Source organism: Lepisma saccharinum, unplaced genomic scaffold (assembly GCF_977018435.1).
Source record: "Lepisma saccharinum unplaced genomic scaffold, izLepSacc3.1 HAP1_SCAFFOLD_870, whole genome shotgun sequence".
Taxonomy (NCBI): domain Eukaryota; kingdom Metazoa; phylum Arthropoda; class Insecta; order Zygentoma; family Lepismatidae; genus Lepisma; species Lepisma saccharinum.
In genome coordinates this window covers 40,064-66,800 of record NW_028143529.1, presented here as the reverse complement: position 1 = coordinate 66,800, position 26,737 = coordinate 40,064, and the positions used below count along the sequence as shown (strand labels likewise).

The 26,737-nt window shown below is 41.9% G+C and overlaps 1 protein-coding gene across 1 annotated transcript; it reads left to right on the top strand.

Annotated features, from left to right (window-relative positions):
- The first annotated feature begins 1,356 nt into the window (after window positions 1-1,356).
- Window positions 1,357-26,225, top strand: LOC145983404 (uncharacterized). The gene is made up of 4 exons (XM_083116527.1): window positions 1,357-4,393; window positions 4,986-5,271; window positions 7,168-7,341; window positions 25,783-26,225. Exons 1-4 carry the CDS (start codon window positions 1,465-1,467, stop codon window positions 25,943-25,945), a joined length of 3,552 nt encoding a protein of 1,183 aa, XP_082972653.1. The 5' UTR covers window positions 1,357-1,464; the 3' UTR covers window positions 25,946-26,225.
- Window positions 26,226-26,737: the final 512 nt, after the last annotated feature.

Here is a 26,737-nt window from a genome sequence, read left to right as displayed (position 1 = left end):
TATTTAATATCATTGTTAAATCTTAGATTATCGTGGGAATTTTAGTTAGGAGGGTGACCATTAAATTTGGGGGGGGTCCAACTCTTGTGTATTAATATTACGTCTGAGATTGTAGCGGAAAATGCGGTTTGGAGATTTTTTTTCTTTTGGAGGGAGTAATATCTAGGTTGAAGGATTGAATATTAAATTTGATGCTAGGAGATATAGAGCTCTTAATAAAGTGTAAAATCTTAGATTATCAAGGGATTACTTTAGGGTTCGAACATTATATTTGGGAACTATATTTAGCGATATGGTATTCGCACGTTTCGGCGCCGAACGTGTGAAAAGAGAAACTGGAAAAAAGTAAAAATCGAGGGATCCTATGAAAGTATTGACGTCCCATTAAATTAATATTCTTGCAAGCCTGCAAAGAAATGTATATAAAAATTTTCTTCCTCGCTTCGCTCGCAATCTTGCGTCACAAAAATGTGTGTCTGGCATTTTCATGAGACGATTGTGAAGAATTATACTGTAGATGCATTACAAGAGATAAACAATATTCTCGATATTAATTAATAATATAATTTCTTAAAATATTATGTTTAGTGTCGGTATACTGCTTATTTAAAGCAGGTGAGTCAGTTTAATGATATGGTTCTATTAGCAATATTATTCTATTATTGATTCCCTAAAGGCTATGATGCAATAACTGTACTAACTGTATACTTCATAGTAACGTCTTGCACATTACTCGATAAAACAGGAAAATAAATAGTGTCAAATTCGCATTTATAACTTATTGTTGCAGGGTAATTTTGCTATACCAAGTGGAATTTCCACTTAAGATGAAATCTATGTAATTATTGCTATAGATTACTAAAAAAATGTAATTACCCCAAGCAGAGGGGGTGAGTTCTTTGAAGGAGGCACCATATTATATTCTCGTCCCGCCCTTAGGAATTTCTAGCTACGGTTCGGTAATTTTCGATCTTAAGTTGTGCAAGACTTTGTGTTAAATCCATAAATTGTGGGTTATTGAAATCTTGTTCTCCAAGCACTGTTTAAATACATATTTATATAATTATGACACTTGAGATTGCTAGCTTTCCGTTATTTCGAAAATTTGAACCATTAACAAATATGGACAGTTTAACAGGCTATTGTAATGCATCCACGGTTTAGCTGGGGGATGGAAACCTCTGTTTAAGGAGGACGAGCAGATCAAGTATCGTGTTCAATAAAGCTTAGAAAAACGTTACTTTCAGTAGGCACGCTATCGTAATTAAATACTTCATTAAATAGTGAATTACCACATGATTTGGGGGGGACGCATGACGAGATTTGGGGGGGATGGGCACCCCTGAATTTGGCGCAGTAATAGATGTGTCACAGATGATATAATGATGCGACATAACCTTTCTTTACCTTTCTTTAATAAACTATTTTCAATTAAGAGAAAATTATTGTAGTTAATCTTTGAAAATGTTATTTACATGCTCATTTCAGGTAATTGAAGGTGAAGACTGTGATGCCCAATCAGATGTAACAGCCCACAGCATATCATCTCTGACAAACTCACGATGTGTCACAATACCATATGAGAAATGGTTAGAAATCGAACCGGAATGCCACAAATGGGGAAAAGAAGAAAGGTATTCACTAAAAACATTCGCATGGACTCACGCACTGGCAGAAGCAATTTCTAATCAGCTTTCATTACCTTGCGCATTTTCCTTCAAGCGAAGCAAAGTGAGCGTAACTGAAAACGCACAATATTTTTGCAAACTTGTTGGAAATTGTTCTGAATGTGACACCATCCTAACTGGTATAATACCCAAAGAACCTAATGTTAGAAATGGTGATGTCCAAATTGACATTGTTTTAACTGGTGGAACGAATAGACAACATTTTAAAAAAAGAGTACTGTCTGGTGTTAAGAGAAAATGGATACAAAGTTTAGACACTGGAAGGACTAGCTCGACTGTTGTAAGGAATCAGTTGGCCTCAAAAGTTATGAAACTAGGCGACAAGGAACCGCCAACGTTACCAAAAGGAAGTACCATACGCCAGGCTTTTTACGAGAAGAGAAAAAGTGAAAGATTAAGTTCAAACTACTTTCAAGGTGTGCTTGAGGTGAAAAAGGAAATTCCTAATTACATTCATGATGTTGGACAAGATAAGTTTTTTGTGCATTTTTGGAGTAGTGCTCAACTGGATATTTGTAGAAAGCTATTCAGTGAAAAGCATTCGAGTTTACATATAGATGCCACGGGAAGGACTGTTTCGCCTGCATCAGGCACAGACGGGTCAACTTCACCAGTGTTTTACTATGTCGGGACAACTAGTGGCATTCCTGTTGTGCAGATGTTAAGTGCTCGCCATCATACTCCTGATTTCACATTTTGGCTAATGAGTTGGATAAGGGATCTTGATAAACTACCCCATACTGTTGTCACCGATAACTCTTTAGTAATGATGCAAGGATGCTCTATATCTTTCAATGGAATATCACTAAAGCATTACATAAATATTTGTTATGACTGCTTAAGAGGTGAAGGTAACATGGGCCTGCCAAAGGTATGGTTGAGACTGGACTGTGTTCACATTGTGAAACTTGTGAGCAAGTTACCCTTCTTGGTATCTGCAAATCGCCTGGTGAAGAAATTTTTCATGCATGCAGCTTGCCAGTTAATCACAACTACTAATTTGGAGAATGCAATTCACATTTTCACGTTAATTTCTGTAGTTTCACAATGTGAATGTGAAACAAACGAGTGCAAGAAAGCGACAGAAGAACTTAAAACTATCATAGCAGGTGATGAATTTGAGAACACATCATTAGTAGATGATTGTGAAATTGGAGATTCATGCGCTTTAACGGACAATGATGCTTGTGTGTCTGAAAATAAATTTTCTGTTTTGGGCTCTGCGATCATTGAAAAATATGGGCATCTGCCACTTAATTTTAATATTGACGAGAATGAAGCACCAAATCCATATTTTCAACCTGACCTGCCATCAGCACTCAATAATATTATTTTCAGCAAGTTGCCAATGGCTACAGTAGTTATGGCACAATATTACAACAGTTCGGTTTTTCGCATATCTAACAGCGAAGTCGAATCCCACCACAAATTTGTAAAGTGTCAGTTATTCGCGGATAGCCGACTACCAACAACTCCGGATATATTTTTACAAAGATTCCACACTGACCAGGATGGCTTGCTTAAATTGAAAGTTGCTGAGGATCAAAATGAAGTTGAACGTGTCCACAGCATTTCTAATACATGGGAGCATAAGAAACAGCATGAAGTTAATACCCTGCATATGGTGGAAGAAAGCGAATGTGAAGGTAGAGATCATGATGTTAGTCACAAGAGAACAAATGAAACAAGTTTGGATCAATTCAGATGTTTGTCGTCTGTTTCTGAGGAAAATAGAGATGAAGCCCAAGGTATGTGTGTAGTCTGCCATCTACCAGCAGGAGGAGCTCACAGATGTAGCGGTTGTAAGGAAGTGGTTCATGTATTTTGTGGTGTTGGTGATGAGAATGAGGAGGGATATGGCCAGATGGTAGTATGCTTCAACTGCTCTGCAAATGAAAACCCATGCAAGGAACAAATGAAACATGTGAATGGCAGCATAGAGATTTCTGAAGAAGTAAACAGGCCAACAGACTTCTCAAACAACGGAAAGCAAGAAGAGGTTTTCGAAAGCCTAAATTCCCAGCTAAATAAAAACTTCCAGGCACTTGCCGTTGAAGCGAATATCATGAGGCAGAAAAAAAATGAAAATTATTCTACGGTAGAGGCTAGTGTTACCGATAAAAATATGTTGAGCCCGGCTTGTTACGAAAAGGCGGAGGAGTTCCAAACATGTAGCAATTGTAAAGGTAGAGTGAATTCGCATAGTTGTAAGAATCACATTGTGACAGGGGTGGCTTCACAAAATCAGTGTTGCAGATGTTCTCAGCCATTGGTCAGAAGCATTCACGGAGACTTGCAGGCTGTTGAAGATTGGCGTGGAGAGGTATCTTCTGCGAACAACTCAAAAAGGACATACTTTGATCCCAATACTGAATGGATCAACCCAGGAGTTCATATTAAAATCATAAGAAACGGGAATTTCTTGAAGCCCGTACGGTTTCCCAAACTGAGTAGTATCTGTGTGAAAAACACATGCTCATTCGATTCTTTATTCACGGTGATTTGTTGTGCTTTCTTGGATAGCGTACATGTACAGGAATGTGAAGACTGGCAGTTGGATGACCCATTCGTGTGCATGGTTACGAATTTTTGCGAGGATCAAAATGTAATCACAGTGTACAAGCAAAGGGCTGCTATGATCCACACAATCTTCAGAAATCTAGGGAAATTATCTCATGTGGTTCCTACACTTCTTGTTTATGACTGTAAGTAATACTTTCCTTACTTTTTCTGTCTTGCATTTCAAATTATAAATGTTGATAGGTAATATTTTTCGAATAGAAAATGCGTACACCGCATATTAGACATGTTTGACTACGAAAGCAAAAAGTTCAGTTTCAAGATAATATATCGCTTATTAAATAGAAATTTTGTAATATTTGAGATACAATGTCAATCATTATAATAATCCAGATTTAAAACTAGAGACCCGAATAGAAGAATTGTGTGTGTTCAGATTTCACTGTCTTTATTTAGACGCTACAAATTTTATTAATAGATAACGTATAAACTGAAAGAAGCATTTCTCGTAAACTTGGTGTTGAATAACTTAGCAATTAATAGATGAGGAATGTATTTGCAATCCATTAGGAATTATCGTGTCTCGTAATGTAGGGGGCAAGGCGGACTCTCAAGGGGGAACACACAGCAGTCCCACAAATCCGACTATGAATTTTGTTTTTCGATCACTTGCTTGCTCCATTATGAAGTTGTAGTAATATTGTAAATGAAAATAATGTCCTATCTTCTTGTATTTTAATTTTTCTTCCTCATAGACTAATATAAATCTTATTTCAGGTTTTATGACACTCAATTACATGTCGCTCAAAGTTACCAACTTCGTGACTGAATGGACACGCCAATGCACAAATCAAAATTGCCCAGGAAAAGAGGAAAATGCAAGAAGAACGCTTCTAACCATAGAATGCGATACCGATGATGACGTGATAGATTTGGAAATTAAAGTAATTGCTAGTCTTAGAACGAGAGAAATTGATATGTGCTCCTCTCCATTTCCAGGAGGAATGAATGTAGTACACGATATGCCTTCGTTTGCAATATTTGATGAATCTATATCTAGAAGGTAAGACAGATTTTAATGGCATTGGTATTTAATTTAAGAAGGTTATGTACTAGTTAGAGAAGTGTCTACTTTAAAATATGAATCGATTTTATTTCTGTGTTTCAGAAATGATATTTTAAACGAACCAACTTCAAACTAGAACACGCATAGTGCTTTTGCATTAAGAATAATTAAATAAAAGGAAGTTTTCTTCTTTTCAGTTTAGAACACGAACCTTGCATTATTGGGATGAATGAATGTTAACAGGGAAATTTTACATCTTGCTTTTACGCAACGTGAGGTTTTGCTTGCAAGTTGCCTGCTAATAATTCCACTGCATAAACTGCTATGTCTTTCCTCTTTGTTTGTTTCCACAAGTTGATTTTAAGATCTGTTTGAGCTCAGAGCGATACCGGGAAGCTGATAACCCTTGATTACGAGGCGACAGCGTTTGCAACTGTGCTGTCGTGGAGGCCTCGGATTTTTAATCTTGCCGAGCACCACTAGAACTTTTGAAGCGGTTCATCCGAACATACTTGGTTCTAATGTAAAATTTACTTGAATTTATATTCTCACTTTTTTACATTTTCGACTGTGCATCTTGTCGCAATGTAGGCATATATCGTAACACAAGATAACAGTGTATTTCCCTTTTCAATTATTTTACTCTTCTCTGAGAATATAACTTTTCCAGTAGCTCTTTCTAAAAAACTTGTTGCAGTATTAATTGCTGTACTTCGTAATTTTACGTCGCTTTGCATTCATTCGTGGCTAATCGTGACCACAAGAATGTACGAGTATTAGTGGATGTACCGAGACCTAGACTACCGTTAATACTATGGCTGAGCCGATACCACTTTGAACCGATACTGATGCCAATACTCTCACCGATACCCACCGATACCGATGTCGATGCCGATACCGATATTTATAAAATTAGATTTTAAAGTAATAAAGGCTAGTTATTGGGTCATACAAACTCATCATATCACATTCCGACATTAAATAACTCCAAAATTATACTCATGTATCATTAAAACGCTTTAAAATGTCTTGTGACATTTCGTAATTTTGTTTTATTTGAATTTCTCTGTAGGCTCAAGGATGCAAAGAAAGAAGTTTTTGAAACGTTGCAAGACTTTTTTACGTGTTGCAGTTACAAAAAAAAAAAGAATCTTTGGCTTGTGACTCTTCTTCTGTTTCATATAAACACTATTCATTCTTGTCGTTGCGGTTAACCTGGAAGGGGAGATGTGATCCCGGTCCATGTGATTAAAAAGCTACTATTTGTTCCGTTTTATAAAGTCTAGGAGTTATGAAAAACAAGTCTAAACTTCATACATTTCATGCTAAAAGAGATATATTGTTTTGTGTGTGTTCCGTTCTTTGTAGAGCATTTAATAAGCATGCAGTTTCTATACTTAATTGCAAGAATTTAAAATTCCTGTGTCTTGACACAAACTCAAAAGAAAAATCTAGAGTTGTGTGTCTCATATGTGGGGTAAGTTTTGGGGGAGATTTTATGAATTTCAAATACTGCTTATCAATCAGCGGATGAGTTCGCAGTATGCGTATTTGTATACACTTTTCAGCATATCTTCTATGTCTGTCTTTATACACATACGAAAAGTGATAATGATACGTTACGGACTTAAAAAAATATAGTACACAATTTCGTACTTCGGAACACTTCGGAACTTCATTACAATTGACTTTAGCTTCCCTATTAAGTTTTAATGATGGGATTTAACCCATTAGTTGGATTTAGTATTGATTTGCTAAGATCGAGGAATTACAAGACGTTTTTGCCGATTTAATTTTGCAATGTAATTGTGAAGCATCATTAAGTGAGAGAGTAATTGACGGATATGTCTCTTTTTTTCCTTTCCATCTATTGATGCCCTTGAATGTATTCAGATCCGTGGTGTGTAGTGGAAGGGCATCGCTGGAACTTACAAAGTTGCCGTCTGTGCTTTTGCTAGATATCGGTAGGAGCAAAGGGGTTGGATCAAAGGGCAGTCCAGCTATTGATCGTCCTATTGGCGTTTCACTCAGGACAATTCCACTTATTCTAATGATAAATGGGAAAAGGTAGGTTATATAAAACATATTTATATAATGTAAAGGGAAGAAAATCTAACCAAATAGTATAGGTTAAACTATATATTGCGCCAATATTTTGAAAAACTAACCATAGTGATAACTAACTACTTTTCGATCCGTTGTGTTAGTGATGCAGATAAAAAAGAACTTGTTAAAGTTGAAATGAATTTGTTTAATACATTACTTATATGGGGGGAATGTAACTAATACGTTAATAATTTTGGATATAAGAAAAAACATTGCCACGTACGTTAATATATTTTGTTCTCTATTTTTTTTAAAAATAAACAGCAGCAGCTTAGGAAACTTGCCAATATTGTATCGCTTTTTAGTTTGTATTGGCGCAATATCTCTAAAACGGTAACTTGTCTTTTTAAACAATGTGACTGTTTAAAGTGTGATCCGAACCACTATGTGCCGAACCACAGGACCCCTTGATTACAAGGCTAATACGCTATCACTGCGCTATCCGGGTGGCACTATAGTTTTAGAGATCTTTGATATAACAAGTACTGTAAATGGACGTTATTTTCATTGTGAATGAAATCAGTGAATTAGCATATCTCTCTATTTGGAACATTAGGTAGACGAAATTATTTTTTTAAAAAAATCACCAATTTACAGTTTTCTTTGGAGTAGTACAGGTGGCCGGGTTCACAAACCGAAAATGAGGCTCGGTGAGGCTCGCCTTAATGGATTTCTCTCGTAAGGCATGAGCCTCATTTTCTCGCAGTGTTGCCAGCTCACCCCAAGAATATTTCACCATGTGATATTTTACAGGCGAAGCTAACCTACAAATGGGAGTTGGCAACACTGGCAACATCAATTGCGGTTTAATATTGCCAACTCACCCTAAGAATATTTCACCATGTGATATTTTACAGGCGAAGCTAACCTACGAATGGGCAACACTGACTAGTGGAGGTTGGTGGGTTCTGCAATATTAATTGCGGTTCTATATTGCCAACTCACCTTAAGAATATTCCACTATATGATATTTTACAGGCGAAGCTAACCTACGAATGGGAGTTGGCAACACTGGCAACATCAATTGCGGCTCAATATTGCCAACTCACCTTAAGAATATTTCACCATATGATATTTTACAGACGAAACTAACCTACGAATGGGAGTTGGCAACACTGGCAACATCAATTGCGGTTTAATATTGCCAACTCACTCTAAGAATATTTTACCATGATATTTTACAGGCGAAGCTAACCTACGAATGGGCAACACTGACTAGTGGAGGTTGGTGGGTTCTGCAACATTAATTGCCAGTGTTGCCAACTCACCTTAAGAATATTCCACCATATGATATTTTACAGGCGAAGCTAACCTACGAATGGGAGTTGGCAATACTGATTAGTGGAGGTGCACGGGTTCAAGAACATCAATTGCCAGTGTTGCCAACTCACTCTAAGAATATTTTACTATGATATTTTACAGACGAAGCTAACCTACGAATGGGCAACACAGACTAGTGGAGGTGGCCGGGTTCTGCAACATTAATTGCCAGTGTTGCCAACTCACCTTAAGAATATTCCACCATATGATATTTTACAAGCGAAGCTAACCTACGAATGGGCAACACTGACTAGTGGAGGTGGCCGGGGTTGCGTCCGAATCAGCAGCAGATGTCACCTGCACCGTTACATCCGGGGACTCAGCCAATTTTTGTTGTCCGAATTTGCGGTAGACGTGGAGTCGGAGGGAAGAGCAGAGAGGCGCGACAGATGCACGCTTGAACTCGCTGTGATGCTGCGCTTGGCAGCCATATTCTAATTTTTATTTTGTACAGGCAACATTTACTGATTGGAGGATGTAAAACTCAGTTATATTTTAATATTTTATCGATAATGAATGCAGAAAAATTGAAAATGATAAAATAGCGTGTTATATTTTTAATATGAGTAGTTAGGTGGAAATTATTTGTTTGTTTGCGCCCCACGCAGTGGGTGAAGTTCGGACTGTCACCTGGCGGGAAAAGTGACAGGCGTACTACAAGGGGACATGCAGATTCGGACGACTTGGACGTGACTTCGACGGCATGCGAGAGCAACGGGGAGAGAACAGGATGGAGCGCTTGCCAATCCGGACACGGCTTTTGTAAACCTCTCTCGCGGGAACAATGTGCTGCACATGCATATGCGCGCGCGCGCACCTGTATTGTAACGCAAACAAACAAATAAATAATTGTTGTTTTTTAGGATGCCTGGCCCCCCTATAACCCCGCCAGGGTGCGTGGTGCCCAACCCAAAAAGGTTCTAACGGCTGCGGCTAAAGATAGCCACACCTCTGTAGAGTTTCACGTGTATTTTTTTTTCCCCCCAAACTTCCATGAAACCCTACAGAGGACCTCCGCAATGCATGCAACGTGTACTAACGACTCTAGTGTTATTTGATGTTGTAATATTTTGGATATAGAGTTTTATTGTGAGATATAGATAAAAAATAATTATGTTTATTATAATATTTTTTTGATGAAGATGGAGAATGTATGTGTGTGTGTTACAAATAAAGTTGCATGTTTTCTTCTAGTGTGTGTGTGTGCTTGATGTTCGACAGCATCTGAAACGATAAAAAAGAATTTTATTGTTAATTTTCTTGTGTAAAAAACAACAAATTTTTTTTGTGCAATCTACTAGATTGGTAGAAAAATATATTAGTGGGCAATAAAATCTGAAGAAGATTTGTGTCTAGCAAAAAATAAGCTAAATAGAATTACACATGCATACAATATTTATTTATTTTTCTATCTATAATTATATTTTTCTTATATATTTTTTTTATTTTTTTATAGAGTTGATTAAAGCACATATTTGAGGAAGGCAACACCACCCATATATAAATAAACATACCCAAAAAAAATGCGCTCCATGAAAAATTGCCCTGTGTGCAAAACAGCCATATCGAGCAAAAATTTTGCAAGACATTGTCGCACCTGCGTGCCAGGCAAGCATTTGGCTGCCACCGAACTGTGTTCCGGATGCAATAAACATATTACAATTGCGTATGTCAAGAAGCATAAGCTTACTTGTCTAAGCAAAAATACATCTGGGGCCCAACCTTCGACCTCCACCAAGAGGAAGGCAGAAGCAGCCTCCATCAATGCACCACCTGCTAAACGCGTCAAGCCTCCAAAAGCAGACCGGTCTGCTTTCGGGGGAATATTAGGAGATTACGTTCAATTGTCGGATGGCTCATGCGACGTGCGTAGCTTTTTAGAGGAGAAGCGAGCAGAAATAGTTTCTATTTTTAGTAATGCACTGGCTACGCACGCCTCTACTAAATTCTACGCATCGCTTCGTTGCTGGTACAAAAGGCCGTCTGATGAAATTTACAGCTTCTGCCACAACACCAAGGCGAAGACGCTGCATCTGGCGGATGTCGACAACCTCGAGGACATCTACAACAAGTTTGTCGAGGAGCTGGTGTCAAAGCAAGAAGAACATCAAGCCAAGGGCTCGGGGGGTTCGCTGTGTGGTGAGCCTCACGAACTGCGCGTCAAACTTTCAAAGTTTGTGCCTCTCTCCGCCTCCAGCTACGTCCCCTTACCAGAAGCAATTGCGGAAAAGATGGCCGTCCTGAACATTCAGAACAGAGACGCCAAGTGCTTTCTCTGGTCGGTGCTTGCAGCGTTGCACCCTGTTCACTGGAAAAAACAACCACGCCGAGTTAACCACTACCTACCCTACGAGCCAGAGCTGGAAGATGCCATTGCTGGGATCAACTACCCGGTGGAGGTCTCGGATATTCGCAAGTTCGAGGCCCGTACACACAACCCTCGGTTGGCCATCTATGTTTATGGCCTCACCGAAAACAAAAATGTGGTTTTCCCTATCCGGGTGAGCGACGTAGAGGACAATGATGCTCGAGAAATCCATCTCCTACTCATCAAGAACGAGGCCCATCACCATTACACCCTCATCCGCTCCCTCTCTCGGCTTGTTTCGAGGCAATGGAGCAAAGACAAAACCCACATAGAAGTTTGTCCCAGGTGCTTGTCTAAATTTCGTAATCAAAAACGGCAGGATTACCAGCGCATCAGAGGTCCCAACATCGCTGCCGAGAAGCTCGCTAACCACAAGCTCTACTGCAAAGCCAACGAACCGGGGGTGGCAGACTTGCACAAACCTGGCACCGTGGAGCGTTTCCACATGCACGGTGCCATGGTGGAGCACCCTGCTATCATCATCGCGGATTTCGAGGCCTTCCTCAAACCCCTGTCCACTTGCGATCCCGATCCTGAAGTTTCTTCCACCACCCCTTACCAACTTCACGAGGCATCCAGTTTCGCATACGTTGTGGTGCGACGAGACCAACACATCGCCCCCGAGCCCTACGTGTACCGTGGTCCCGACGCTGCCAAACACTTCCTCGAGAGGATGGTTGTGGAAGCCAACGAGATAGGGAAGGTGCTGTTGACCCCCAAGTCTATGCTCCCACTGTCCCCCGATGATCAACGTAGACACGACGAGGCCATCACTTGCCCTGTCTGCGTCGAGGAGTACACCGCCAACAACCGTAAAGTCCATCACCATGATCACTTTAGCGGTAGGTACATTGGTCCTTGGTGCAACAGATGTAACCTTAAGGCCCAGGACCCACGCTTCATCCCTGTGTTTTTTCACAATGGCTCGGGATACGACTTCCACCACCTGATCAAGCATCTTGGGTACGACAATGCAAGAATCAACGTCCTGGCACAAAACGAGGAGCGTTACATCAGTGTGAGCAAGTTGGTTCGAATCCCAGCATCCGACTCTACCGTCGAACTTCGCTTCCTCGACTCCCTGAGGTTCCTCCCAGCCAGCCTCGATGCTCTTGCAGGGAAGCTGAGCAACGAACAAATGCTTATTACCTCTGCAAATTTTCCAAACTTGGACGCCGGTCTCTTCAGGCGTAAGGGGGTCTACCCCTACGAATACATCACAGACCCTACCAAGTTTGCGGAGACGTCGCTACCTCCCCAGGCGAAGTTCTACAGTCAGCTACGAGGCTCGAACATCACCGACGAAGAATATCATCACGCCCAGTCCATGTGGCGCGAGCTAGGTTGTCGAACTCTCGGAGACTACCACGACGCCTACCTCAGACTTGATGTGACGCTCCTCGCCGACGTGTTCCAGACGTTCCGGGCGACCGCAATGAACATCTACCACCTGGACCCCGCCTACTTCTATAGTCTCCCCGGACTGGCGTGGTCAGCCATGTTTCTGGTGACGAAAATCAAGCTGGAGCTTCTTTCAGACGTAGACATGATGCTGTTTGTGGAACGCGCCGTGCGGGGTGGAATGGTCCAGGTGTCGCAACGGCACGCGCGCGCCAACAACCATCACATGGCTACTGGCTACGACTCCACCCAACCGTCCAGCTACATCATGCACACGGACGTGAATAACTTGTACGGGCACTCCATGATGCAGCCACTCCCCTTTAGAGGGTTCGAGTGGGCTGACCCTTCCAACTTCGACGTTGAAGGTTTCGACGATTCGAAACATGGGTTCTTCGCCGAGGTGGACCTTGAGTTCTCCGAGAAGCTGCAGGATTCGTTCTGCGATCTTCCCCCTGCACCCGAGTTCAAGTGTCCACCCGATTCCAACCAGAAGAAGCTCGTCATGGATTTCGAACCCAAGAAGAATTACGTCCTTCACTACCGGAATCTCCGGTGGTTGATGCAGCGAGGGGTCACAGTCCACGTAGTTCACCGCATCCTCAAGTTCGAGCATTCTCCATGGTTGCGTCCATATATCGAAGTCAACACTGAACACCGCACCGCAGCCACGTCCGAGCTTGATAAGGATTTCTTCAAGCTCATGAATAATGCGGTGTTTGGCAAGACCATGGAGAATGTACGGAATCGCGTGGACATAAAATTGGTGACGAGGAAAGAGCAATGTCGTCAGCTTGTCGCGAGTCCATTGTTCAAGTCTCGAACAATCTATAACGAGCAGCTGGCTCTGATTCACATGAGGCAAGGTGTGGTGAAACTCACCAAGCCCATCTACGTTGGAGCCACTGTTCTGGATCTGAGCAAGCTCCACATGTTCGAGACATACTACGACATATTACGTCCACACTACGGCCACAACATCTCGCTTCTCTACACGGACACGGACAGCTTGGTGTACCACGTTCGCACAGCCGACGCATACGGGGATATAGCCACAGTTCCAGCTCTTGAAGAGCTCTTCGACACCTCGGGCTATCCCCAGCCGAACCAGTACGACATCCTGGCCCGCAACAAGAAGGTGCCTGGCAAACTCAAAGACGAGAAGGACGGAGACGTGATTCTCGAGTTTGCAGGTCTTCGCGCCAAGGCCTATACCATCAAAGCCGAGGGTAGCGTTACCAAGAAGGCCAAGGGTGTCGGCAGACAGGTGGTTCGTGAGCATCTCACATTCGAGGACTTCGTGGATTGCCTCAAGACCAGGTCGTCGGTTCTAAGAGCAGAACAGCGCATCCAGAGCGTCGACCATGTGTTGACCACCAACAAAGTGAGGAAGATTGCCCTGGATCCCAACGACGACAAGAGGTGCGTCCTCGAGTGTGGAATCCACACACTGCCGTGGGGGCACTATCGCTTAGCAGAAAGCAAAACCTGCAACATATGCCCATCTTCAACAGAAGATTCATAAAACAAAACAAAAAAAAACAAAAAAAAACAAAAAAAACAAAACATTTTGTTAGTCATTACAAAAAAAAACAACACTGACTGTCATTACAAAAAACTTTGACCGTATTTTAAATAACCAGCATACCTATGAATCTCTTTGGTTTCCGAAAACAAACCAACATGGAGACTGTACACCGCGCGACGACAGATCATGAATTTCTACCTTCCATGTTAACTAAACTCAACGGTCTACTGATTGTTCACCTTAACAGCATTTGGACGAAATTGGATGACGATGTGGGCAAGATGTTTTACGTCTTCAACAACAATTTACATTTTTACAAAATTCCGATCGATGGAAAACTTCAAATCACCGTGAATCCGGAAAACGTAGGTGAAATCAAAATATCTACCGGCAAGAACATTTTTCGAATCAAGCACGACAAGATGCTTTCTAACATTACGTACGATGTTTCTGCTGGAGATTGTTTATACGTGGAACTCCTAGGAGATTACGACAAACTCATTCCTCTCTTCGTAGAATTACGAATCGTCTATCCTATTATAAATAACCGTTAACCAAAATGCCTAACGATATTTTCGGCCACACCAAACGTGTAGACCACGCAGAAGAGATTCTCATGTTGGACGTCCGAATTAAAAAGTTGAGGAGCGATTTGATCGCTTTGCAGGAGACCTTAAACAAAAGTTTAGAGTCGGAGATCGCTACGCTCCAAACGCAATGTCTGGACCCCATTCTGAAAATCGATTCCGAACTGAAAACGCTCATAAAAAATTATGTCGACGTACCTTCTTACGACAACGTTCAAAATATACAGTTGAGCGTGGATAAGCTTCAAAATGATTTGGCCAAATTACAACAATTTCAATCGAAAAATGAAGATTTGGAAAAATTGAAACTCGAAATCGAAGAACGAACTTCTGCAATCGAAAAGAATTTCTCTGAACTTCAAACCGTCGTGAAGGATATTGATGTAGAACGTTTGCATGTCGTCGTTTCCAAATTACAAGAAGAATTCACCGGCACGTTGGAAGAAATTAAATCCAAGTTACAGACTTTGGAAGATACAATGACGAACCTACCATCGTCGGACGAACTGCAGGTCATCGGTAAAAGCGTCGCGAACATAAAAATTCAATTGGAGGCTTATCAAGATTTCGAACACATTCAAACCACTATCGCCACGCTTCAGGCGTCTCTGGAGTTGATCAACGAAGAAATTAAAAATATTCACGCTGAAGCGAACGCGTTGACGAGCATTCAAGACACGTTAAGCACGGTTCAGCAGAAGATCGAATATTTAGAAAATTTGAACGTCGAATCCAATCTTGCTCATTTTCATCACGTACTGGACAACATACAGGGTGACTTGGAATCGTTACGGACGAGCGTACCTTCGAGCGAAGATTTGGAAAAATTGAAAACGGCGGTGACGGCACTATCCGATTCGAGCGACATCAAAAGTTCGTTGAGCGATCTCGAGAGTAGGGTGGCCAATCTCCCCACCTCCAAAGAATTGCACGCTTTGAAAAGGAACATATCACGTATGCTGAAACGACTGGAAACGGAAACGGCGAACGTGGAACAGATTCGAGACGAACTTGCTTCGCTGGTGTCGACGCTGCCCACTTCGCAGAGCGTCGCCGATCTTCACACGCAGTTTACCGAGATGCGAAGCATCGTGAACGATCTCACCGAGAAAAGTTCGAAATTGAATCAAGTCGAGAACCTTCAGAGTATCGTCGTCAACATCAGGGATCAAGTTGGAGTGCTGGAATCCACGCAGGAATCGACGCTGGCCTCTTTCGGTGCCAAGTTACAAGAACTCAACGAAAACTACAAGCAGTTGAACGTGGAAGTGAAAATCAAACCGTCATTTTCTACAGTAACGGATAGCATCGTCGAACATTTGTTGCCCGTACAAAATACACTGGGACAGCTTCACAGCAACCTCGTTAGCGTCGATACTAAATTCGCTAAACTGCATTCTCTGCAAGCCATCGAAATCAACAGCGTACCCAATCAACAGAGAATCTCCACGTTCGTCGAAGGTAACAAACTGTACATGTTACATCCTTATCATCCGTACTACAAGTTTCTCCTCGATGGGACCATTCAGATAAACGAATTTTCGTACTGGTCTCACGGCAGAAAAGCTAGCGTTCCCACCATGACCTTGATATCGAATCGTGGTGTTCAGAAAGCAGGAAACATTCCTCTGGCACGTTGGAACGAAACGCGCAACATATATGAAATACACGAAGACGAAGATCTCACCGTTTTCGACGTGAGTGCCGGCTATAAGCTGATCATTCAAAACACGAGCGAAGTACCACCCTCTTTGAATCCCATCACGCTGGTGCTTCTCTTCAAACGTAATCTCTAAAAAATGTCTAGGCAAGCCATCGTCGAAGAATTGCATAAACCTGCACGCCGCAACTACAAACGTTTAGCTGTGGTAACCAAGGGAATCGATGACCTCTGGCAAAGTGACCTCGTGGAGATGAGTAGCGGCAATCTAAAAAATGTGCATAAATTGAACAAGGGCAACAAGTACCTCCTCACCGTCATAGACACGTTTTCGAAATTCGCATGGGCTCTACCTTTGAAAGCCAAAACAGGAACGTGCGTCACGGAAGCATTCAAGACAATTTTTCGCGAAAGCGACAGACGACCGCGGTTTTTGCAAACGGACAACGGTAAAGAATTTTACAATGCCGTATTCCAAAAGTTTATTCGGAAACACGACATTCGACATTATTCAACCTTCAGTCACATCAAAGCCAGCATCGTGGAAAGATTTAATCGAACCTTGAAAACACACATGTGGAAACGATTCACGCTTCGAGGAAATTACAAATGGGTCGACATACTGCCGGAACTCGTCGACACCTATAATAATACAGTACACAGAACGATAGGCATGAAGCCAGCTGACGTTACGAAATCTGACGAGCAGCGTTTAATTTCTACAGTTTACTGTCCAAAGTACACTCCCACGACTACCAAGAAATCAAAATTCAAAATTGGAGACCAGGTGAGGATCAGCAAATTCAAACGCACCTTCGAGAAGGGGTTCACAAAAAATTGGAGCACGGAACTTTTTACGGTGGTTCGAGTTTTACCCGGAAACCGACACACGTATATAATAAAAGATAGTAGCGGTGAGATTTTGAAAGGAAGATTTTACGAAGAGGAACTCTCTAAAACAAAACATCCCGACACGTACCTCATCGAGAAAGTATTGCGTAGAAAAGGCAACAAACTGTTTGTCAAATGGCTGGGACTTCCAGAAAAAAGTTGGATCAACGCGAACGAAGTGATCTTGTAAGTACATGGAACGTGGTGAAACGTTTACCGGATTCGGAAAGTCAAACGAGAAAAAAGAACGGTGAGTTGCTTCCCGACAGCATCCGCTGTCTGATCGTAGGTCCTTCGGGGTGTGGGAAAACAACACTGCTCGTGGACAATTTTCTCCTCGCACCGAATTGGTTAGATTGGAAGAACAGGCACCTCTACGTATTTTCGAAAAGTCTCGAACAAGCGAAATACAAGCAACTGATGAAACTGTACGATGGTCTGGACATTGCAACGTTCGCTTCGGAAATAAAACCACTCGACGATTGTCGTGAAAATTCAGTCGTTGTGTTCGACGATGTCATCCTGGAAAATCAAAATGAAATTCGCAACTTTTTCACGCAAGGTCGTCACAAAGGAATAGATTGCTTCTTCCTAGCTCAAACGTTTTCCAAAATTCCAAAACAGTTAGTACGCGACAACGCTAATTTCATATGTTTGTTTCGTCAAGATCACACCAACCTCAAGCACGCGTACGATGACTACGTAGGCGGAGACATGAACTACAATCAATTTTCGGAACGCTGCTGCTCCCACTGTTGGAACAGTGACGATTTCGGATTCGCGACGATCGACATGACGAGAAAACCCAACGACGGAAAATACAGAAACAAAATCAACGACTTTCTAAACGTTGCAACGTTGTGAGAAACGACGTGTATAAATAACGTTATGGCGAAACGAAAAATCGAAGACGAAAATCTCAAGTTGCGAAACTACCTCGCGAAACGCTTCAAAGGTTGGAAATCCGAGAATCGCGGATTCTACGAAGAGAAGAAACGTCAAGATCAACCTGTGATCGATGCCATCAGCGATCTAGGTAAAGAAATTAAAAGCGTCACAGAACAAAATAAAAATTTGATCAACGAACTCGTACCACTTGCAGCTAAAAGTTACACCGTACCCACGCCTATTTCGAGCATTCCTTCAACGCCGTTTGAACTGAAGGACGTACCGCCAGGACGTCGAGCCATAAGCAGCACGTCGTCGTCTTTGGATAAGATCGAGTTGGGACCTTTGGCACGAGACTACCTGAGTACGGGTAAGTTCGACAAGGATGAAGTGTTCGGATTGTATCCCACCATGGAAACCAATGAAGGCGGCGGTGTGGTATGGAAGATTGGGAAATCGAAGGTGACTTTTGAAGGCAACGACATTAAAGTCAATTTAGGCGATAAGAATAGCTGGAACAGGTATCCGGGTACGGTGGGACTGTGGGAACTCGTTGCCAAAAAGCAGCCGAAGGATTACACCGAAGAAGATTACCAGAGTTACAAGGAAATTCTGATCATGACGGACGCCTTGTACCAGAACAACGACGCTACGCAGAATAGGGTGAAATCGAGCAGCGGCGAAAAATACAGGAATCTCATCAAGCCGATATGGAACCAGGTGAAAACAGGCAGCGGCGTCAAACTCTACAACACCCTGCCCAAAGAGTTTGTGTGGGTGGACGACGTGCGCAAGCTCATAGACAGGTTGTTGGTTATTGCAGGAGAGGAGAATGCAGGCAATCGTAATTTCTACAACGAGAAGGTTGGCATCGTGGACATGATCAGCACAAAACTTTCCAACTTCATCGTAAACGACGACAAGGGCATAGGGTACCTCATTAAAATCATCAACACGCTGCCTCCGAGATTCTGGAACGTGGCCGAAGGAAAGGGTCTCGTGAACGACATCATCAACAAGTTACCTTTCGAGATGCATTTACCTGGCTACCAGTACTGCGGACCAGGTACCAAACTCGAGAAAAGATTGGAGAGAGGAGACAAGGGTGTGAATCTGTTGGACGCCGCATGCAAAGATCACGACATCGCTTACAACACCACTCGCACCGATCTGGATGCACGTCACGAAGCAGACAGAAAGTTAGAGCACGCAGCTTTCGAAAGATTCGTTAGCAGAGACGCTTCGCTGGGAGAAAGAGTTGCAGCACTGGGCACCACCATCGCCATGAACACGAAACAAAAACTTGGATGGGGTGTGTAGAAATAAAAAAATTTCTCGAACCGTGAAAAAAAATTTCTTCGGTATATAAATAACACTACGTAAAAAAAAAAAAAAAACTCCAATTGTGTTTGCCATTTATAAAATGAGTAAACAATCACTAGACGCCCAAGCATTAAAACAAATGCTAAATTCATCAGTCGAATATGTAAAAATTCAGGAATTGGAAGTGGACAAACCTTACACGATAACTTCCGGTTCAATTGTTTCTACCCAGTATGGTCCCAAGGCGCGTCTGTTGCTCAACGCACAATACAGTCTATTTTTACCAGATCGATACGCTAACATGTTATCCGACGAGAAGCTAGCTATTTTAATCGAGAACAAAACTCAAATCGTGTACAAGGGTACAAAGGAACTTCTTGGTAAGAAAACAAAGCACGTAATAGAATTTGTGTAACGGTTCTGCGCGGAGTATATTCTTGAAAAAAATTATACGGAACAAAAAAAATCTCAGAACATTTATATATAAATAACATACCGAAAAAAATTACACAAAACAAAAAAAAATCTCAGAACATATATATAAATAACATACCGTGAAGATAACATATAGAGCATCAACATGAAGCCCAAAGGTGTCGTGTACCAGATACCATACTCCAATCTGAAAAATCTAGGTGCCCTCGATGGTTTACTCACCAAGAAACAACGCGAGAAGAAACGTTCTTGCTTGACGAAAGGACACGGAATGAAATTACTTCTCAGCACACCTCAATTGAGACGCTTGCAGCGTTCGCGGAAACAGCAAAAAATCGGAGGTTTCATATTCAGCATCCCAGCCATCCTGGCAGCTTTGGGGGCCGTTGGAAGTTTGGCCGGCGGTAGCGCCGCCATCGCGAAAACCGTCATCGACTCGAAGAAGAACAAGGCGGAATTGGAAGAACAGAAACGTCACAACCTGGCTATGGAGAAGAAGGGGAAAGGTATAACCAAAAAACAAAAAAGCAACCTCGATGCTTTGAAGAAATATAAAAAAAAGAAGAAGCCCTGTCCAACTTCGATATTGAATCTCTGATCGAACTGTTGGGAATAAAAAACTTCAGGGGTGTTTTCATGTCCGATTCTCTACCCTCTGCTGTGAAAAAAAAAAAGAGTATAGCGTGGTCAACCTGGACAGTTACAAAAATCCTGGTACACATTGGATATGCTACCTCAAAATTGACGATAACAATGCATTTGTTTTCGATTCGTTTGGTGGCACACCACCTGCCAGGTTGGTGAAGTATCTCAGTGTTGCCAACCTCTACTACAATGACAAACGCATCCAAGGTTTCACTGATGTTAACTGCGGCCACCTTTGCCTTTCCGTTCTCGCATACATGTCTAAAATAAATAACCCGTCGGTGGAACATTTTCAGAATGCATTGTGGAATCTTAAACACAATGGGCGTGTTCCATCTTACGAGCGAATCTTCGATCTTGAAACTCACGCTGCACGACGACATCGTCTATCCTAAATCCGTAGCTCTGCGTGCATTCTACAGCATGTACCTCATACCTAACGTCACGCAGCACAACAACAAAATTAGCGTCGGAAACGAACACATCATCGTCACGCCAGGCCAATACAATCTTTCCACTTTGCAAGCTCAATTACCCAAAGGCACGTATTTTTCTCAAAATTCGGTCACGCACAGAGTGGAAATCCTATCGGCGACGGAAACCATAAACCTGGGCACCATGGGAGAACTTTTAGGTTTCGAGAACAACACAAAACTCGAAGCTGGCATCAAACACACAGCAACCAACATTCCTAAATTTCTAGCCATAGAGACTCTAAACGTTCACTGCAACGTGGCGGAAGGCATGATCACGAAATCCTCGGACGGATTGTTAGGAAGTCACAAGCAGACGGGAATCATCGCCACATTCAAACCCAATTCCGAATTCATGGAACCGATCATCTACACACCCTCTTCGCCGATCTATTTTCCAGTATGTCGCAACCGCATAGACGACATAGAGTTGGTGGTGACGAACGAGAAAGGAGAGGTGGTGGATTTCGCAGGTGCCACTACGACGGCCATCGTGGAGATCAACATATAATAAATAACACACATAGTGAAAATGGAACAAATCGAAAGTTACGAATTGCAATCTTTTCCTCCAAACCGTCGCACGTTCGCCAATCTCAACGAAGCAAACAGGGAGATCGAATACGACGTGGACGTAGGGGATGGGTTTGTTCATCCTCACAGAGCAGACCTCTACCTTCAATTCGACGTGGTGAAGAAGGAAAGCGGAGAAGCATTTCCGCCCAATGCAAATTTGATACTCGTGGACAACTTCGTGCCTCATCTGTTCTCGCAGGTGGAGGTGAGGAAACACAACACCGTCATCGACAGAATCGATTATCCAGGCATCACGTCGACGGCAGTGGGAACATTGAAATTATCCAAAACAGACGCGGCATACTATCAAGCGGGAGGATTCGAAGCGGGAACAAAAATATCAACAAAAAGTCACACGGTGCTCTTTCCCATGCGTCTGCTGCCGGGATTCTTCTCGGACTACAAGGACATCATGTGGAAGGGAGGATTGCGCGTCACGTTTCGAAGAGCGGCCAACGACAACGGCGCACTGATGCGATACACCAACTTGAACGCCGACGGCACGCCGATAGCCAACACATTACCCGAAGCAGCCAAGTGCGTCATCCGGAGCATGGAGTTGAGAATGCCGATCGTGGAATACGAGACGAACTACGCCCTCAAGTACAAAGCGGAGATCTTGAAGAGTCCGCAGGTGCCGATTCACTTTCACGGTTACCAGTACGTGCAGAAGGTGGCATCGGGAAGTCACATGGAATTCGACGTGACGACGCAGTTCAACAACATACAGTTCGACATGCCAGATTTCGTCGTGGTGCTCTTTCAAACCGGTCGCGATAACAACCAGGAAAAAGATTCCAGTAAGTTCGACGACTGCAAGATCAAAAATGTTTACCTGAAGAACGGTAGGAACGAAGTGTTCCCGCGCGAGAATTACAACCTCGACATGACCAAAGACGATTACCTAAAACTTTACGAAGCTTACACGGCTTACAAGCGCGTGACCGAGGGAAACGTGGACGTGTACTACACGCCCAGCGAATTCAAAATCCGCAGGCCGATGTTCGTCATCAATACGACGAAGAGGAAGCAGGTGGTGGTCAACGATCGCACCAACATCAAAATCATCTGCGAGTTCCACGACGCGCTGCCCGATGATACCGTGTGCAGCGTTATCCTGGTCGCCGAGAAGTCCTTCGTCCACGACGTGAAGAACGAGAGGGTTACAGAGCAGTTTTAACAGGTTTAACATCTTTTTCTTGCACAAAATAATAAGAGGCGCCAGCGCGTGCACGTGTATATGGCACATCGTTCCCGAGAGAGGTTTACAAAAGTCACGATATACAAACATTAGTGTCCCCGGGACTTGGAAGATTACGATAAAGTGCATTCGTACTTCAAAAATGAGAAAATGCATTATTTACTCATCACGCTGTGTCAGCGCAACGAATAAATACGCGAAACGTAATCTACCGATAGGCGCGCGCGCGCGTGTGTGGCACATCGTTCCCGAGAGAGGTTTACAAAAGCCGTGTCCGGATTGGCAAGCGCTCCATCCCATTCTTCCCCGTTGCTCTCGCGTACACTCGAAGTCGCGTCCAAGTCGTCCGAATCTGCATGTCCCCTTGTAGTACGGCTGTCACTTTTCCCGCCAGGTGTCAGCCCGAACTTCACCCACCGCGCTCTGGGGCGCAAACAAACATGACAATGATTTCCACCTAACTACTCACATTAAAAATATAACACGCTATTTCATCATTTACGTTTTCTGCATTCAGTATTATCGAAAAAATATTAAAATATAGAGTTTTACATCCTCTAATCAGTAAATGTTGTCTGTACAAAGTGAAAATTAGAATATGGCTGCCAAGCGCAGCGTCACAGCGAGTTCAAGCGTGCATCTGTCGCGCCTCTCTGCTCTTCCCTCCGACTCCACGTCTACCGCAAATTCGGACAACAGAGATTGGCTGAGTCCCGGATGGAACAGCGCTCTAGGTGACATCTGCTGCTGATTCGGACGCAACCCTGGCCACTTCTATTAGTCAGTGTTGCCAACTCCCATTTGTAGGTTAGCTTCGCCTGTAAAATATCACATGATGAAATATTCTTCAGGTAAGTTGGCAACATTGAACCGCAATTGATGTTACCAGTGTTGCCAACTCCCATTTGTAGGTTAGCTTCGCCTGTAAAATATCACATGATGAAATATTCTTGGGGTGAGTTGGCAACACTGAACCGCAATTGATGTTACCAGTGTTGCCAACTCCCATTTGTAGGTTAGCTTCGCCTGTAAAATAACATGTGGTGAAATATTCTTGAGGTGAGTTGGCAACACTGGCAACATCAATTGATGGCACTTAACCCGTGCACCTCCACTAGTCAGTGTTGCCAACTCCCATTTGTAGGTTAGCTTCGCCTGTAAAAATATCATATGGTGAAATATTCTTGGGGTGAGTTGGCAACACTGATCGCCAATTGATGCTGGTAAACCCGGCTACCTCCACTAATCCGTGTTGCCAACTCCCATTCGTAGGTTAGCTTCGCCTGTCAAATATCACATGGTGAAATATTCTTAAGGTGAGTTGGCAACACTGATCGCCAATTGATGTTGCAGAACCCGTGCACCTCCACTAATCAGTGTTGCCAACTCCCATTTGTAGGTTAGCTTCGCCTGTAAAATATCACATGGTGAAATATTCTTGGGGTGAGTTGGCAACACTGCGAGAAAGCCTCAAGCGTTGCCAGCTCCTTGCTTGAGGTTAGGTTAGACCCAAAAACAAAAACCTTGGTGATTTTTTCAAGTGAGGAGTTAGCAACACTGCGAGCGCCACCGAGCGCCATTTTCGGTTTGTCAACCCGTGCCACTGCACTACTCTGTAGGTTAGCTTTGCCTGTAAAATATCACATGGTGAAATATTCTTAAGGTGAGTTGGCAACACTAAACCGCAATTGATGTTGCCAGTGTTGCCAACTCCCATTTGTAGGTTAGCTTCGCCTGTAAAATATCACATGGTGAAATATTCTTGGGGTGAGCTGGCAACACTGCGAGAAAATGAGGCTCATGCCTTACGAGAGAAATCCATTAAGGCGAGCCTCACCGAGCCTCATTTTCGGTTTGTGAACCCGGCCACCTGTACTACTCTTTGGCATTTTAAACGCATTAGATTGTTATTTTTTTTATTTGTATGTAGTTACTTTTACATTCATAAAACTTTATTACTTGCAAATTACATTATACATTTTTACTCTGATGGTACATTTTAGGAGGCCAGTAAGTTGGTTTCTTTCATTTCCATGTTTTATAATAATATTACTCTGTTGTATTGGTAATTTATATAAAAATCTGCAGAATGAAGGTTCAACCTAGGATTGGAGAGTTAGGCTCGCTTTAGACGAAAGCATTTTACTTCGCATTTTTCTTAACATTTTTAGTATGATCTAATTCTGCAATTTGAAGGGAAGAAATCTTTTTGATGTCATTTCATATTTCACACATAGAATGGGTCCTAATTTCATTAGGATATCGCGTGGCATAACCAATCACAAGACAGCTATAGGTCACGAGTGCAGACGTAATGGTGGCAGAGTGAAATGTTAACAATGTATCACTTCACATAGTGCTGCTTAAAGACATACGCACTTTGTAGCACATGCAGTACAGGTTTGGAAGAATAAACTAGTTGTAGAGTTTCAGTTTGTTTAATGTTTACACGATATCTCTTCAATTAAATAACTATTTCCTCTTTTAAATTACATCTCCTCCTCTTTAAATTTATTACTCATGAAATGAAAACCGAGTAACTCCTATGTATTGCGTGCTGCATAAATTATCCAACGTTCTCTGCACGCTTCGCATCATCATATTCACCAATTTTAACCGGAATGTTACGTGAAATTCTTCATTGAGGACTAAAGTGCTGTCTGATATAAAAAAGACTGTACAAGATTTTTGGAAGCATTTCAGCTGGCAAAAATGTTAAATGGAAATACTTCCGTCTAAAGCGTGCCTAAGACAGACTCCTCTTTCGTAAGTACAGCTGATTAAGCTATCTTTGTCTTTAATTTTGTGTAACCGTAGCTTATTACTCTTCTTCAATAGGCCCTATAACCAAACGAGATACATTTTCCCACTCATCTTATGTTTACGAAATTTTTAAGTTATTTCTCTCTGTATATCTAAATAATGAATACATTTCCCTTGCTTTAACTTTTAGAATTATTCTTGAAAAGGAATGCATGAAGCACACCCAAGATTTTAATTACTGTAAAGTATTGTGATACAATAATTTGTGGTGGAAAGTCTTTATATAAATTTTACACTTGTCATCTAGGAAAAGAACCTGTATCATTTGATCATTCGTTTCTAGGTATACTCTACGAGGTGTAATTCAAGAGAAAAGTTCCCATTACGTAGCATTCTGCCGTAGGCGAGATGGACGGTGGCAGAAAGCAGATGATATGGCTGGAAAAGTAGTTCCAGTAAAATCAACGATTAGAATAGACTTGAGAATGTGTGTTTACAGTCTTTAAAATACATGTGTTATCTAGGTTGAGTAAAATTAATTACGTGCATATTTTTTTCATAGTGAAGGTGGAAATAAGTTTCTGAAAATGTACAGAAACATGAGAAATAGTTGAAACGATAAGAGTGATTTGCCAGTAATGATATATTCACGGATTACTTTCGATAAAACAAGTCATTGTACTTAGTAAGGGTGTTAAATATAATTGATTATTTAGTCTTAATATAAAATTACGATTTCAGTTTAGCAATTTTTTAATTAAAATACATATTTGAGATCATATTAGCGTTTTCCTTTCCTTTTCCTTCTGTAATGCATCAGTGATTATAATGAAGATTACTGTAGCTGCATTAATTTGTTTTTAGTATTAAAGCTAAGGTACGTTACTGCTTTTTGTAATAATAATCCCTGAAAGAAATGGCCATGATACATTTCAAAGAAACCAGACATTTTCAAGAAAGTGTTTAAATATTTGATGTCAGTAGGTAAAATTATTGTATTTCTAGATAATAGGTTTATAAGTTAGGAATTACACATTTCATATTTTCCTATGTACGTGTGTGTGTGTGTGTGTGTGTGTGTGTGTGTGTGTGGATTCCCAATGCAATTTTATTTTGGATACTTCTTCTAATGTTATGCAGAACTAATGTTTTCAAGGTAAAAAATGAAGATTCAAAAACTTTTCCATGTAGAGAGTTTTAAAAATATATTAATGTATACAAGTTCCAGACGTAATACACATATTTTATAAAAGAAGGTGTAGAGTGTAGTGTAAACAGACGATCCGCAACAATTTACG